The 16,449-nt window shown below is 44.1% G+C and overlaps 1 protein-coding gene across 2 annotated transcripts in view; it reads left to right on the plus strand.

Moving 5' to 3' along the window:
* Positions 1-2,502: 2,502 nt before the first annotated feature.
* Positions 2,503-16,449, plus strand: part of cdh4 (cadherin 4, type 1, R-cadherin (retinal)) — a 203,263-nt gene continuing 189,316 nt past the window's right edge. For both annotated transcript variants that reach the window (XM_030374198.1, XM_030374199.1), the window contains exons 1-2: positions 2,503-2,785; positions 4,100-4,211. In XM_030374198.1, coding sequence (XP_030230058.1) covers positions 2,708-2,785; positions 4,100-4,211 — 190 coding nt within the window. In that variant the 5' untranslated portion in view covers positions 2,503-2,707. The remainder of the gene's footprint in view (positions 2,786-4,099; positions 4,212-16,449) is intronic.

Consider the following 16,449-nt stretch of genomic DNA (forward strand, 5'->3'; position numbering starts at 1 on the left):
AGGAGAAGAGAGACAGGTATAGGAAACAGAGATTGACAGAATTTAGATTCTTTCCATAATACGAAGAAGCAACGTCATTCAACCAGTATGAGCGGGAAGGGAACAGAAATCCAATCCAGCATTTATCCTTCTTCTACACTAATACTGTATTCCCTCCTCAAAATAGCTATTCGGTATGAAAAAATATGTAATAATTCATCCTGGCCTCAAACCAATTCTATTTAGTCTCCTTGAATCACATTTTTTACAGGAAAATGCTCAACACTCCAGCAGAATAATATTCAAAGCTTCCATAACTGATGAGTGTAACTCCCAAGCATGTGCAGACTAATATTAAGTTCAATATGGTGCTCTTCACTATCATAATCAAGATATTTATATTTACAAACATGATGTGATGTAGTTTCCAGAGAGGCTTCTATTATCCTTTGCATGCTCTCATCAGGTGTGCACCGCTAATAAACTATGGAGGCATTTCATTTACAGGGCCACCCAGTGAGGTCGTATTGTGGGCGTGTAATGGTCCTCAATATCCATCAGAGGTATTTTTGTTTTTATATTTAGGGAGCTTATTAATCATTCTTCATTTAGATCAAATTAAAAGCCAGAGCGGCATGTGGGAAGCTCTCTGGAAATAGGAAGAGGTCATGCCACTGCAGCTACCTCTATAACAGGGCACATCAAAGTAGGCCCTTCTTCCTCAGTTGTTGATATAGGAATGCACTACAACAGTTCTTCTTGATTCAGATTCATTACTTTGTCGGCTATCAAAAGCTTCGACAGAAAAACATTTTGAGACACGCGTGCCTCACACTATAAAAACAATTAACCTATATGACAACAGTACCATACAACAATTTACATTAGGGTGAAAGATAAAAATAAATTGGAATGTGTCCGAGTGGGATGTGGGTGCAGGTTTCGAGGTAAATACATTTTTAATTGCAAATGTACGCAGTTGGAACAAAATAAGGTGATATTTTTTAAAGTTCATCTTTTTGGCCAGTGGGACTATGTCCCGGCGACTATGGAAGAAGCTGAACTTAACTTTACACGGTTAAAAATATATATAATGTACACAAAAATTATATAAAAGGTATAATATTCCCAACCCGCCCACTCCCCGAAATCCACTCAACAAAATAATTACAATAATCATGAAATAGATCAAAATGCGGAGGCCCCATACTGACTGCTTCATATCATGGGTTTCATGGCATTCACCTCACATTCACATGCATTACTTCTCTCGAGTTTTTATGCAGAGGCAGGCGAGATGAAGCACAGAAATCAGGGACATATTTACTGGGCCTACTTTAAAGCTTGCCATATTCAGCCCACACAGACCTCGTCAGTAGCAGGAACTTGAACCCCTCTCTCCTCTCGTCTCTCTGCTTCCTGCCAACAGGTTGCCACATCTGGGAGATGGGAGTCGCAATGAGAGAGCACAGTTTCAAAGCCCAGCAATCCATTATAGTGTGTCTTCTGTTGTGCGTGTGTGCCAGAGTGTTTGGCCCTGTGTGAGTTTGGAGGGGATTTGTTGCTAGATATATAAATACATAAATAAATATTCGTATCACAACGGACAACCTGGCACTGAGCGCTTCAATACAATTAAATCCGCTGTATGCGTTGCATTAAACTGCTGGTCATTTTGCCTGCCAAATAATATACCCCAAAACAAATAATGAAGGATATATTTTGATTTTGTATCCACAAAGCCCAATTATAAGTAGTCATAGAGGTCTGTTGAATGAGATGAAAACTAAGAAAGACCAAAGCACTGTCAGATACAGGGACAGACAATGGGAGAATGATTGACACCAGCATACTGTCATATTCCTTTTGATGGGAGTAAATTGTCGCAACCCGTCAGATATAAAAATTCAGTCACTCATGATCTGGAGCCTCTAAATGTCAGCATTATTAAATTGTAGAGCAATCTAAGCCATGGCTCCACAACTTATATAGTGCCTTTGTTACCCCATGTTAGTGCTTCAAACATTAATTTGATGTCATCGTAACATCCCATGCTACCTTGATGCTATGCAGTATTACTGTGCATCCCTGACATATAAAATAAAATGTATACAGCGGATGATAGCAGAATGGCAACTGGTGTGGGAAATAGACTCCAGTTGGTTGATGGGCAAAAGAAACAATTCAGAATGTCGTTTATCACTCAATATAATATACATCTCCCCCTGGGCCAACTTGAGACACAATATGAATCTAAATAGCCTGGAAAATGCATCTTCAGACGGTTTAAGGTTAAGGTTTTGCAAAGTGTGCATATATATATAGATATATATCTATATATATAGGCTATATATGCTATATAGGCTATATCATCACAGTTGGTAATTTAAAAAGCTCCCAGTGTGATAACAGTGCAATGGGTGGGGTTGTAGAGAAGTATCCAGCCAATAGGCACGATGCTCTTTTCCACAGAGCCCAGCCAATGGGCACGGGGCTCTCTTTCCCAGTGCCCAGCATCTCGGTCTAAGCGGCACTTTTGCGCTAGTCAACCAGGGACACTTCTACCCAGACAGTTACTCCTGGTGCTGCTCTGCCCAACTCTGTTTCTTCAGAAGAGGGCTTCGGAATTACTACTACCACTACTACTACTACCACTACTACTACTATTACGACTACTACTATTACTAGCTGGTGCTGAAGAACTCCTCTCGGTCGTCTCTTACCGTTGATGACATCCGAATCTGTGAAGATGAATATCGGCTTCGTTGCTCTATTGACGTGCACGTTACTTGTTGGTTCAACCCTGGTAAGATTATTTCAGTGTTTTAATTTAGCCAAAAGAATACAGCGGAGGCGATAACTGCTGCTGTGGAGTACTGCCCGGTGCATCCCGAAGTGACGGGGAAGGGGAAAGTATTCCCCTGCAGCCCTGCGATGAACGCTGCCTTCAATTGTGCCTGTGATCATGCGACGTGCGATTTAACATACGGTTTAATTTCCATGCAAATTATGTTGTGCCCTGGGAATGATGACGATGAACCACCCTTTTATATTGTTAGTCTTAACTGCGGTCCTTTATTGCAGAGGATGGAGTTGATGCTTTCTGGTCGTTTTAGCGGCTATAAACTTGTCGTTTTCGAACTGCCTGTTTTTCATTAAAGATTGAGCTTGGACACTATAGGCAACCTCAGCAACCCACATTTTCACCCAAATGTCTTGGTCTGTAGAAAAAAAAAATATTAAGCCTGAAATTGAAACTCCTTATGTTGCTGTTGCAATGCTTGCTTGTCCTAAGATATTGCAAAAATATTTACGATAGCCTTTGCATTGGATACAACTATCGATGTCTTGACTCATAAATGATCTGACATCAGATCGATAACACAAACAGAAGGGCTACACCACATAATGCCTATGTTGCAAGTTCTGCAGAATCGGGGTACAATTTAGGCAACAAATCGTCATTTTATTCAGAACTAATTGAACAACTCGTGTGTTAAATTGAAATGATCTCTAATTGATCGTTGTGATGCCTTGGTTTCATGTGCGTGGAAAAATAAAATTGGCCCCCTGTTGGTCTTGGTTAGGCTGCCTTTTAGCATAACAGTAATCAACCCTTTCAATAGTTTTCTATAATAGGAATTGAATTGCCTGATCCCTTGACGACATTTTGCCTTTGTCTCTTTGATGCACAATACTGCAGCAGCTACATCTCCCTTCACATATCATCATTGTCAATATATTATCACCAACATAATTATTCCATCATTACTCTATATCATTGGTGTCATCAGCACTCCAGCCTCCCTATCAAAGGTTAAACTCAGCATGAATCTCCAGCCCATTTACACTGCAACACCTACACCAGACCAATCTGCACTATCCACAGCAATTATTTAAAACAGGTGTCCAGCCTAGAGATTCAAACCTGTGCCGGTCCCAGGCCACACAGGGCTGTCAATGAAAACGATCCAGGTAGCGGCAGATCTGAAGGGACGGCCAGAGCCGGTTCTCAACAGACCCTGGAAGTCAGCGAGACATGAGCCTGCTGCCACCCTTCAGCCAAAAGTCAATTTGCCAATCCTTGATGCCCAACTTGTTTGTTTTTTCTCATCCTTAGGGGACTAAGCTAGGCCAGCCGCCCAAACCCCCCTGCAAACCGGGCTTCTCCCAGAACTTCTACACAGTGATTGTCTCAAGGGATATACTGCGTGGCCAAAGCATTCTTAAAGGTAAGTCCCCCATCGCCGTTTGGATCCCTCCTTTTATTGACTGAGCGATTTCTTTCTTTTTTTTTTCGTTCTTCCTTCCTCTCTCTGGCCGAAATGGATTCCCCAACCTCGACCGCGTGATTGAGTGCGTGAGTGCGTGTGTGGACGAGGTGGGGCGGATGGAATGTGCAGGCACATATATTATGCCGAGACTCTCCATCACTCCTTTAAGAAGGTCGGATCACGCGCGGGCAACATAAACAGCTCATCCCGGAGCACAAGCCTCCACATATAGCCAGGCAAGGCAAGCCCCGAGTAGGGGAGTGCAGCTCGGATAAATCCTGCAAAGATTGAACCTGTGGTGTGATGTGTGCATAATGCACTCCTGCCTAAATTATGAGCGGGGAAAGTAATATTAATGGTGTATGGGGTTTAATTGATGAAGCACCTCCTGAATGACTCGGCCTTAAAATTTTGCATATTTCCCATTTTGATGGATTCAATCAGATGTCGGCTAAGAGCAGAGGAATTTAAATGAGCAATCTGTCTCCTGCTGTGCATGTTTGCTGTCTGAAGGCTCAGTATTTTATTCTATCCTCGGTGTAATTCGTTTTCTGGAGAGTTTTTTTCTTTGTATATTTTTAGAGGAATTCAATTCTCTTTTCATTCGCTCCATTTCATTTCAGTGCACGCCGTGACATTATTGAAAAGCATTTTCTCCTGCAAAATGAAAATGCGCAGCATGTTATTTTTGGTAAACCTCTCTCTAACTGTTGAAAGGCTTTCAGTGAATGTCAATACATGATTTGGTTTGCCTAAGAAATGGATTTGTGAGTACTTGAGAGTACTTAAGCATAAAGCTGACCCACAATACTTGTTTTTTACTGTATGCTATTAACAGACCTGCAGACCACATCTTCCAAACCTTTCCTATTATTGGAAGGTAGTGCAATACTAAAACATAAACTTCCCAGCCTAAATTAAAGACCAAGTGCTTAGGCCTATCATACCCAACTCAAATATTTGTGACCTTTTATGAACAGTAGAAGTTTCCACTGCTGTGGATGAGGGACCCATGGGCTCAGAAGAGAAGCCTAACATTTAGGTTGGTACATATTGTCGCACATTTCGTCTACTCATGGCAGTTACTCATGCGTTGGGGAGCGCCAACGCGGCAGAGTGCAATAAGCTTAGCCCTCCCCTGACACTCCCGCTTTTACAGCCAAATATTTGTCTATTGTTATGTGAAATGTTATTTGCCAGAAGGAAATGGCGTTCCCATTGAGCGTTTCCGGTTGTGCAAATAATGGCCGTTTCCAGTTGTGCAAAAAAAGGCAGCAATCGAGTTATTCTGGAGGTTATTTTGTTGTTTTGGAGGCTGACAAGGACGGTGGAGCTGGTCAACGGGGAGGAGGAGCGCCGGAGGGGGCCTGAGAGTGAGGTTCTGTTGGGTGGTGGGAGGGGTGGGGGGGTGGTTCAAGGTTTTTATCTCTTATAAAATGGGCTAGGGTGTCCTCACTGGCGCCAGACAGACCAAACGTTGACAGAGTAGATAAATTGATATTGATACTTTTGGTTCGTTTTGGACCGAAAATGACCTAATCGCAGAAGCTCTTCGTTCATATTGTTCAGAAACCATCTATCTTTTATGTCACCCCCTTCCTTCCACTTCTACGCCGGGATTCGACCTTTGCCTAACACTGGTCTATTGTGTGCACAAATTAAACACAAAGTATCCTGTTTATCTTGAATAAGTAACGATTCACTACACTGTGAATGTTCTGTTCAGCTCAGATAGCAAGCAAACATCTCACTATAACAAGCATCCTTGGGCTAGTTGATTTCGTCTGCAACCAAGTTAAAGGGACTCACCTGGTTGAGCCGAACCAGGGTTCAACCACAAACAGACCAAACACTGTGCTTATGCTTCACCAATCTCCGGAGACCTCAGAATGTACCAGTCTTTGTTTGGTTCATGATGTACATCATCCAGATGCACAACAGACTCAGCCACGCCTCCCTGACGCTCACTTGAGTCCTCCCATAGTGCCTCTTCTCTGTTAAAAGTATTCAATGCCGTAGCCTACAGCAATCGGTCCATCGAGCTAGCCCCTCAAAGGGATTTAGGCCCGACCGCATAGCTTTAGTCCTCCTGCTATGATTAATGGGCATTGGGGAGTCTGACTGAAGCTGTGATTTCTGTACAGTAGGACGTCATGCAGGAGGCAGTCTTTTACGACCCACAGCCGTTGCGTGGATAACCCAAAACTGTCACATTTTTTCCCTCCAGCAAACAAATGGGTATTGGGAGGGGGTGGTAAGGATGCACAGCAGGGGTTTGGTGGGGGGGGGTGGCTGGGGTAGGAGGGGTTCTGGATGGCAGGGGCCCCCAGACGGGACCGTTCCGTCCCGTAGGACCGACGGGGTGCGGTGCGGGCACAAGACCAAAGACGTCTGGCTCAGCAGGTGCAAGGCTGCGGCACACGGATTGTGTTTTCAGGCAACAAAACAATGTACACCATTCAGGAACAAGGGCCATTTGTTGTTGCTGTAAAAGAGGGACACTGTGGGTTGTTTTGTCCTCTGATTACTCTAATGGAGTGTGGGCGGCTTGCGTCAGTTAATACAAAACATAATTGATACGTCCCTTTCATTAACCGAGACCTGTTAATGGATTATGCAAAAGAAGTGTATTTCCCCACAGAAATGGCGCGATAACAATATTTAGCCTAAAACGCAGTCTTGTGTGCACCGCTCCAAACTTGTTCTCTTTCTCTCCTCCTTGCGTGTCACTCAGTACGCTATCCGCAGCTTCCCTCCAGTCCCTCAGAGAGCTGCTGTGCGCGGCTTAAGCGTTTCCCAATGAATAGCCCCATGAATGGGCTCATGTTCCTGAGGAAGGTGGTTTCCGAAGCCAGGAGGCGGCTACAGCGGGATTCTGTGGTATAGACACAACCAGACGCAGAGGCTCTTGGTCCGGGCAGAATCCCCCACTGGGGCCTGATAAGCCATGAAAGGAAATATTACAGTGCTTGCACATTTCTATGTAAACTGTCACCACGCTCGTGGAGAAGAGATACCTGGAAATTGTGCCGCTTGAGAGGGGAGAGAGTGGGGTTGGGGGGGGGGGGGGGGGGGGGGGGGGTCTTCCGCCCCCAAAAGGAAAAAAGGAAGTAGTGGAGGATTTGAGCTATATGCCTACTTGCGGATCACAGCTCCTTAAGTTGCTGTCGGCGCATACTTAAAGAGACGGCCCTGATGAGTGTTGGCCTCTGACCCTGTGTCTGTACTGAACGCAGGGGAAAGAAGGGGGACATGGCAGCCTGTGGTGGGTGAACACCGCACTGCAGCTTTATGATCCTGCAACAGAAGGAAAATACTTTAAAGTACGTATCATAGAATTTCTTCTCATCATTTTGGCAGAAAAATATTTTTCAGCAAGGCGGCAATGGATTTTGATATGGCGGTTCGTTTTTTCTCCTTTGACTGTGAAGACCAAAAAAAATAAAAGATTATAATGTTGTCTGCAGGTGCAGGCACAACAATAGAAATGTCAGCTACTTGCCCAACCAAAAAATCTGAAGAAATTCAGCCTGACCAGAAATATATGCTATGCTCTGTTACCTTGGACCCCGTCTGCTCTTTCAAAAAGAATGAGCTTGTTTTTGATATCCAAACTGCGTTTGTTCTTGAACCTTTGCCCTCTGAAAGTATAATACTGAAGAATCGGATACCTTTCAGCCACTGCAAGCACATGCTCTTCTTACGCTGCTTGTGGCATATTTCTTATTGAGTCTTTCAGGGGCTTCTCCTTATTTGGTCCAAGAAAGGTGCATTCGCTAGACTTAACCAAATATTAATCAATGTACTTTAATCTTCAAAGACATGAGTATTTCTCGCTCAGGCATATTCAGGATGACACGGAGTTGAACTCAAACGCTCCTGTGGAATGACTCGAACGCGACCCCAATTAGACATCACTTGGGAAATTGGACGTAGAGCCGGATCTGCTCTAAAAACAGCAGCGTTGTCCAGAACGACAGCCTCAACAACCCCTTATACCCAATACGACAAGGCCTGTCTAAGTACGTCCACAACCGGGGAGCAGGGAAGTGGGGGAGGGGGGCGGGGGGGATTATGTTCTTGGCCGTTTGATAAGCAGGATGCCATTTCCGCTGTGACTCGCTAACATCTCTCTTGTCCTCGGGAGAGTCTTTCATCTCTGTCAGCGGGGCCGGCGGGCTGCGGCCCGTTGATAGAATACAGGTACGCTGGATCGGCCACATTATTTCTCTTTATCTACGCTGCCTCCTTACCCCCGCCGCCGCCACGCTCCCGCGTGCCTCAAACTACCCCCACAACATGACGTACATCTATGGAGCCCGTTTCATCAAACAACCGTCACCCAACCCAGCGCAGCATGGCGAAAGCCCCATGCTTTTCATCCTGTTATGCTGCCCTAGCCCCTCAGAATGCAGTGGGGGGGGGGGGGTTTAAAGGGGCAGGTGTTATTCCGTCGGACAGGAAATGGGAAAAATACGACCTGTCTGCAGCTGCAGGATCATCTGAGCATGTTTGATCAGTCACAGTTAAAGGATAACCAACTCAGTGCCTCCTCATGTCATCCCAGCATTAGCATCAGTCCGGGAGTTGGACTAGGAGGCAGCAGCCTTCCTATTTCCCCATGAGGAGGTTGCACAAGAAGAGCTTGACTCCTACGTGTTGGCAGGCATTAGTGCTCTCGTCTTCTTGCTAAACTTTCCTCTCCTCTATTCTAGTCTCTGAGACACAGCCGTGAGCTATTGTAAGGCGGTACACTCTGATCCCATTATTATACTACTACTAAAAAGGTTAGGTGGGTACGTTTGAATTATCCAGACAAAATAGAGGTGAGGGAAAGGTGCCCTGAATTGTGACCTCCAAACCCAGGTAATCATGATATTATCAGCCGACAGATTGGATCTCCAGATGCCAGCGGCTGCAGGTTAGATAATACACCATCCAGGGTAGGGAACCGAGAGGAATCCATAGGGAGGAATAGTGTAGCGGGGGAAACAGGTGCTGGTTGTTGGCATAGTGGAGCTACACACTGGTGCCCACAACAAAACCAATTCAGGAAGCGTTGTGTATTTATTATTGAACTCAACCCAAAAAGAAAGAGTATGCCCTGTAATGACATGGCACATGGGAGAAAGTTAGCCTGAGGCTATTTTGCCAATCATCTTATTCTTTTGGGGGAAATTAAATCTTGCACAACCAGGTGGAATTGCATCTACTGGGAGCAAACCTGATTAAATTAAATGTAGGAATGGAAATATGAATGGTCATAAAATCAAATAAATACACATCATTTAAGATATGAAAAAAAAGATATGAAAGGCATATCTACCATTTCCTTTTAGATGTTTTAACTGACTACCCTCTCTCCAAATCCATTTGTGATAGAAGTCTGGCCGTCCTTTGTAGCGGTCTTAAAGGGACTTAATTATCAGGAGACCTTCTCCCTGTCAGACCTCTGTTTGACCTGTTCTCCTGGCATGGAACCCGGGATCTACAACTTCATTAATAAGCATTCTGGCCTTTAAGATGTAGCGTATACATGTATCTGATTTATGGTTTATTTTTCTAATAATATGGTTCAGATGCTGTTGGTCATTGTATGAAAAGTGTGCACCAGGGGACGGTACGCAGACAATGATACTACTTTACATTTTTGTATTGTGATTACTGCTGAACGCAATATTCAGATTGAAACAGTATTCAAAACATTAAAATGGGCTTTAATCATGTGCCGTCGTTCTGCAGAAGCTGTACAGGACACATCTTATCTCATTTATATTTATGGGAAAAGCTAACAACAGAAAAGCCTAGTGCTTGGCAGCAATTGCCATGCTGTGTTCGCTATTTGACTTTTCACTTGCCTTCTCATTTCAATTTCATTAGGCTTTGTTTGTTCTCCCAGTTGTGCACATTAAGTGGTCATTTACATTTAGGATTTTTGTTTGGTAATAATCCATGATTCCATGAATAGAACAGATGACAATTTCTAAGAACATAACGAATACTTCTTTAACAACAAGGACTTTAGCTTTGAAAGTAACTCGTCACTCATCTACAGTACAGAGCACACATCTGCTTTCTACCTCATTATACCTGAACCTGATTAATAAAAAACACCTGAGCATATGTCCAGCAAATAATATTCAATCATTCAGCAGACATTTATCCATGGCGATTTTTCCAGTGGAATACTTTTAGATATAAGCAGTCAGGGTGGTTTGGGCCTCTTCATCAAGGATGCCTTCAGGAAAACTAAAGTCTTTGGTGGTTCGAACCAAGGCTCTTTCGCCTTGGAGTCAAACACCCTAACCAGTGACTTTATTACATAGACTCTAATAAACTGGAGAACACATATTTGATGTTGATGATGGCTATAATAGGCTCTGCTTTGAATGGAGGTCCCCTAGCACTGCATTAGGGTTCTGATGAAGTCATAGGGGCAGCACCAACCTGAATATTTGTAAGGGAACCTTGGCTCAGTGACCCAGGGTTCTTTCACCTCACACGCTGTACCTTCCCGGTCTGTGTTCCCTCTCATCGTTACTTTAAATACCAACAATGATTCAGCACTCCACAGGAACCTGTGACCCTATTCAAAAAAATTGTCAATGGGGGAGTGATTGAGGAGCGTCCATGATGTTGAGTTGCAAGACTAGATTCCAGAAATGCTTTAAAAAAAAAAAAAAAAGGTTTCAATGGGGGTTTTGTCTTCTTCCGAAAAATGATATTTACCAGGGATTTTGCAGATGACCTCGAGTTCTGGCAAGGCTTCATGCGGGGACATTGTAATGACAGGACAATGAGTTTGTGAACAACGTCTTTCTCTGTCCGTAGAGATGACGAGGATTGTGGGGGCCCACTCTCATCTTTCCACTCGTTTTCTTCTTTCAAAGAAGGATGAAGAGATGAGGGTAGAGCAAGTAGAACAAGGAGAAGGGAAGAATCCAGAAGAATTAAAAAGAAAGCTTCTCTCTTGCTTTCACCCTTTATCAGTTTCTTACCTGCGTTTTTCTGCTTTTTGTGCTTGCTTCATATGCACACACACACACGCACGCGCGCACACACACACACACACACACACACACACACACACACACACACACACACACACACACACACACACACACACACACACACACACACACACACACACACACACACACACACACACACACACACACACAGGTGCATTAATATCATGCTTGGCACACAGATAACGCTCTCGTCTGACTACCTGAACCTATTGGCCGTTCTTTCCTTCGCTCCGAGTGACTCATGCGTTGGCCTTCGTCGGTGCACTGCGTCAGAGACACGTGTTCTTTATCCCGTCGCCCGGCGCTGCTGCCAGTCACACACAACAGACTCCATAACCGCACACTTCCTGGCTACAGATGTCATCATGCTTAGCAAAGTGACGTTTAATTAGTGTCGTGAGGAGTCGTTTCATTCGCTGTTGCGCGATTCTACGTCCCCGTCCACTGACCCTCGCCCCCTCCCCCCGCCCCTTTGTTCCCCTTGAGCCAGGGATGGCGAGTCACACAAACAGCATCGCTCTTTATTCATGAGTTATGGCCAAACACTTTGACCTTGTGCTGCCTCTTGTACAACCCCACCCTTCCCCCCCCATAACCCCATCACCTTACCTCCAGCCCCCCCCCCCGCCAAACTCATCCCAGACCCCCAGCACCTACCCTCACGACACTCCACAGCCATGGCTGAAATCACCCAACGCAATCAAAATGATTTACACCTACGGCTTGACTCTTGGCGTCCAGTCCCTCGGAACTGTGGCTAAATGCATCTCCAGTTTGGTCAGTGAGTGAACTCTGTTCGGCTATCGCTCCGACTGCAGGCTACGCTCCTCTGTCTTCCTAATTAAAGGGAGCTCTGCAGCCAAGAAGCCCTTTCTGTTCTACATGCTCTAATATTGGAATGGTCCCTTAACCACAGAAGGGGGGTTGTGGCGCTTCTACGTGTTTTGTCCTTTGGACTTATTCAACCATGGGATTTCTATTGAGTTAGCTTGTTAGTCGGACAAAGTCCCTAGTTCACTTACTCTGCTCAAGCATAAACATGTTGATATATACCCAAGTGACATAATTACAAATGCACACGCAGTCGCGCAAAGTCGACGCGCACGCCACACACACACACACACACACACACACACACACACACACACACACACACACACACACACACACACACACACACACACACACACACACACACACATGCAAGAGAGTTGTGCCTGTTTGAGAAAAATGTACTTTCCTCTGTGAAGGTCTGAAATGGAAAGTGTGTTATCTTGCGTGTTGTTTGTGTGCGTGTGTGTGTGTGCGCGTAGGCAGAGTTCCATCCAGAGGGTGATTATTCTAAATGGAGAAATTAAAGGATTACAAAGCAGCCTAGTAATCCAGCTGTCAATCCCATGGCTCATTAAGAAGCAAAGGATACGCTTAGGAGAGAGAACAGAGAGAGAAACTGAGAGACAAAGATAGAGAGAGGACGATAGAGAACAGGCTCCATGAGGAGAGAGAGAGGCAGAGAGAGGGATATGAGGAGAGAGAGAGGGTAAGGGGCAATGCGGAGGAGTTGAAGAGAGACCAGTGCACACAGAGATGGGCTCCTGGATGGTTTCAGGGGCATGTTTATTCAAGCTTTCGTTGACTCATATTGCTTGTATTTATGTTCTTAGGTAATAATGTCTGGCTATCATAATGCACAACCTTGACATGGAGGGCATTGCATATGAATAAACAGCTAGGATAAGGGGAATCTACTTCTTAACACCTTTCCTGTGCTTATTATTTCTTCCCTAGTTCATTCATTGTTAATTATTTGTAACAAAACTGAAAAAATTAGAAAGTAGGACACAGTATTGAGTTTGTTTTTGTAAAATCCTTTAAGTCTGAAGGCTGGATATTTGATATCCTTTTGTACGTCACTTCCTTTGTATTTCGTCATGATCTCAAACAGAGTCATGACATGGCAGAAAGATGGGCACATCATGAAGTGATCATTTCTCTGTAGCGTTGTCGTATAGTAAAGTCCGGTTTGGCCATGACTTACTATTTGCCGAAATAATTAAATCATTCCTAATGTGTGACAGGAATAAATGTGGTCTTAACATCAGTATGCAACGTTGAAAATAGCTATTTCTCCTTCAATGAGTTAAACCATCTAAAACAGATGGGCCATTCCAGATGGGTGGCCAATAACTGAATAGATAACATATGATGGATTTACCAATATGGTTTTTGTCACACATTACGTTTTGTTTGGCTTAGAGGCACATATAGGATACGTGCTATGAAAAGAGGACACCATCAGAAACACAAATCCAGTTAGTGATGGAGGAAAACTGCATTGCCTTTAGCTGTGGAGCTGTTTTGGCCTAATTCTCTTGATTCATTGTATTCTGGATACAAAGTAGGTCCAAACAAACACTGTGACTTGTGGTTGCCTACTACTGGATGATTTCACAACTTGCTTCTTCACAGCCACTCTGAAGTGACAGTATGTACAGTAGTATCACTCTGTCTCTTTGTGTGATTCTGTTGACATGATCTCCTTTAAAGGGGTAGTGAATCTTTTCAGAGGAACTTCGTCGTCACCTTTAAGGGAGCCCGACGACAAGGTGTGTGTGGCTGTGTGGAGCTCCGTCTGGCCAGCGGTTGATTTTAATGTCCAATGTCTCGGACACTATGGGCCCTATTTTAACGGTCTGAAACGCAAGTGAGAAGCGCCAGAGTTAGCTTTGTGGGCGGTTCTATGGCGATGTTGCTATTTTACCAGCGCATAAATGACTCTTGCGCCCGGCGCAAATGTAAAAAGGGTTGGTCTAAAGTAGCCTAATTACCCGTAGGTGTGGTTTGGGCGTAACATGCAATAAACCAACGAGAGTGCCTTCTCCCATCCCCTTTAAGAGTCATGAGCGCATTTGAATATGACAAGTTGATATTTTATTGTATGCATTATAGTTATCGACTTGTGTTGCTAATATGCATGTGTCCCCCTGTTAACATACATTGCAATGGACTGTATTATGCGTTACATGTTTAGTTTGCGTTTGTTTAAACAGATGGACGCACACACGCGCGCCCGCTTTTTCTTTAGTTCTTTTACACATACAAACACGCGCGCCCGCATTCATTCATTCTTTTTAACAATCACTCGCAGTAAAACAATGTTTTCTCACGATCAAATACCCATCAATCCTAAAAGTTATGGGCTTGTACATGATGTCTGTGTCAAGAAAATATGTTTGCTGTACGGTGTTTGCAGATGCATTGATTTAAAAGTTCAACTTATTACCGCTGTATCAGCTGTTCTTTCCCAAATAATTGACCAAGAATGTGTGGCTAGGTAGATGAGAGAAGCAAAGTGTATGCGCGAGGTGCACAAGCAACATTATGTATGCGCCCTTAAAATAGCATCTGAACAACGCGCCACTGACTTACGACTTATTTCGTGGTTTGTGGCGCAATTGTTTTCTGAAACTGCAAAATAGCACCGGGGAACGTGTGCCCCAGAACACGCCTCCTCCTTTCGCCAAACCGCCCCTTGGAGCGCAAGATCATTCCCTAATTTACAGGCGTGTGGAGGGAAAAGAACGCTCTTCACCAGTTGCCAACTAGCAGCGACCCATGCGTCAGTGTAGAAAGTCAATTGCGCCGGATACAAGATAGGGCCCATAACTGTAACGCCATTACGCGTTGCGCATTTCATGTACATCATTGCTCACTATAAACAACGATTTTTCTCAAAAAAACCAGCAAAAAGTTGGCGTTTGTCGTAACTATTGGGATAACTTCCCCCCCTCCTTCCAAGAACTCTCAGCCTCAGAGGGTTTTCTTTTATTTCATTGTGCTCCCATTCGAGCTGAAAAAGGGTGAGTTAGGGTTACCTCGATTATAGCTTTGAATATTACTGTTGATTGTTCTTGCCTATTACCTAACATGGCATGACTACAGTTAGACTGAAAGAGACTTATAATTACCAAGTTAATTTAAACCGCTGCCACTTACTTTCATTGCGACTGCCTTTTACAGACAGGAGGTATTAAAAAGATGATATTTTGGCCAGGATTCAGCCTTCAGATTGAATATGCATACAGTTCCAGTCCACTGGCGAGCATCGCATGCATGTATTAATAGAATACAAGGGTACTATTTAAACACTGCCTAATCTACAGACCTAATTGAATAACCACCTTCATTATCAGTCAGAGCATGCTTTGCATAAACCCATGATCCGTCCTCTCCCATGTGCTCATCGATTTCTCCCTCCCCGCCTTCCTTCTCTGCTCTTCCACGGCAATCTCCGCATTTGCATCATTCTTTCTGTAACATCTCTTTTACACATTTGGCCAAAGGGACTTTTAAATATTGGTCCTTAATGAGCATGTCGGGGTTAGAATCCAGCCTGACTCGAGATGCCCACAGGTGAACTGCAGACGCGGTGACGGGGAATCAAAAAGCCTTACCACAAGATGATTTTGTTTGTTTTCCCTGTTATGTTTTGTCCGTCACACTTCTGAATACAATTCTCTGGCTCCAATCGAGCTGTCTACAGATTTAATACAAAGCCTCCCTTCTTGAGCGAGGGAGCGAAAAAAAAAAAGTGTGACAAACCAATGTCATCGCTTGATATAGAATTTTACCCCAATCTGTTTGGCAATCGCATACGCAAGCACAGACACAAAAATAAACACTCTCAAAGGCAAAACACACACACACACACACACACGCACACGCACACAAACACAAGTACACAAACAAGCGCATACATGCACACCTGAACACACATTTGTATTGGAGGAACCTAGATTTACACAGGTGCAGTGTTAGAATATGGAGTGTAGATATGTTACCTCGATGATCTAACTGCGGGTTTCCCTCTTATGGATCTCTGGGTGAGCTCAATTAAACAGTGGTGTTCAGAAACAAAGGATTTTCTAAGCCCTGCTGAAGCTTTTCCTTTCCCTCCCACTTGATTACTTCTCCATATCCGAGCAACTTGCCGGCATTCCGATCGAAAACATTGGCTGGCAGCACACACAAATCCACATGAAACATCATTACTATGCCAAAGTTTTCCCAGATCCTACTCCCTCCTCCTACGCCCACGAGTAAACGGAAGCAAACCAAAATGCCGGTTATTAGTCATGTTTTGCATAGAAAAACAAGTGTTTTGT

The sequence above is a fragment of the Gadus morhua genome, chromosome 13 (genome assembly GCF_902167405.1).
Source record: "Gadus morhua chromosome 13, gadMor3.0, whole genome shotgun sequence".
NCBI lineage: Eukaryota > Metazoa > Chordata > Actinopteri > Gadiformes > Gadidae > Gadus > Gadus morhua.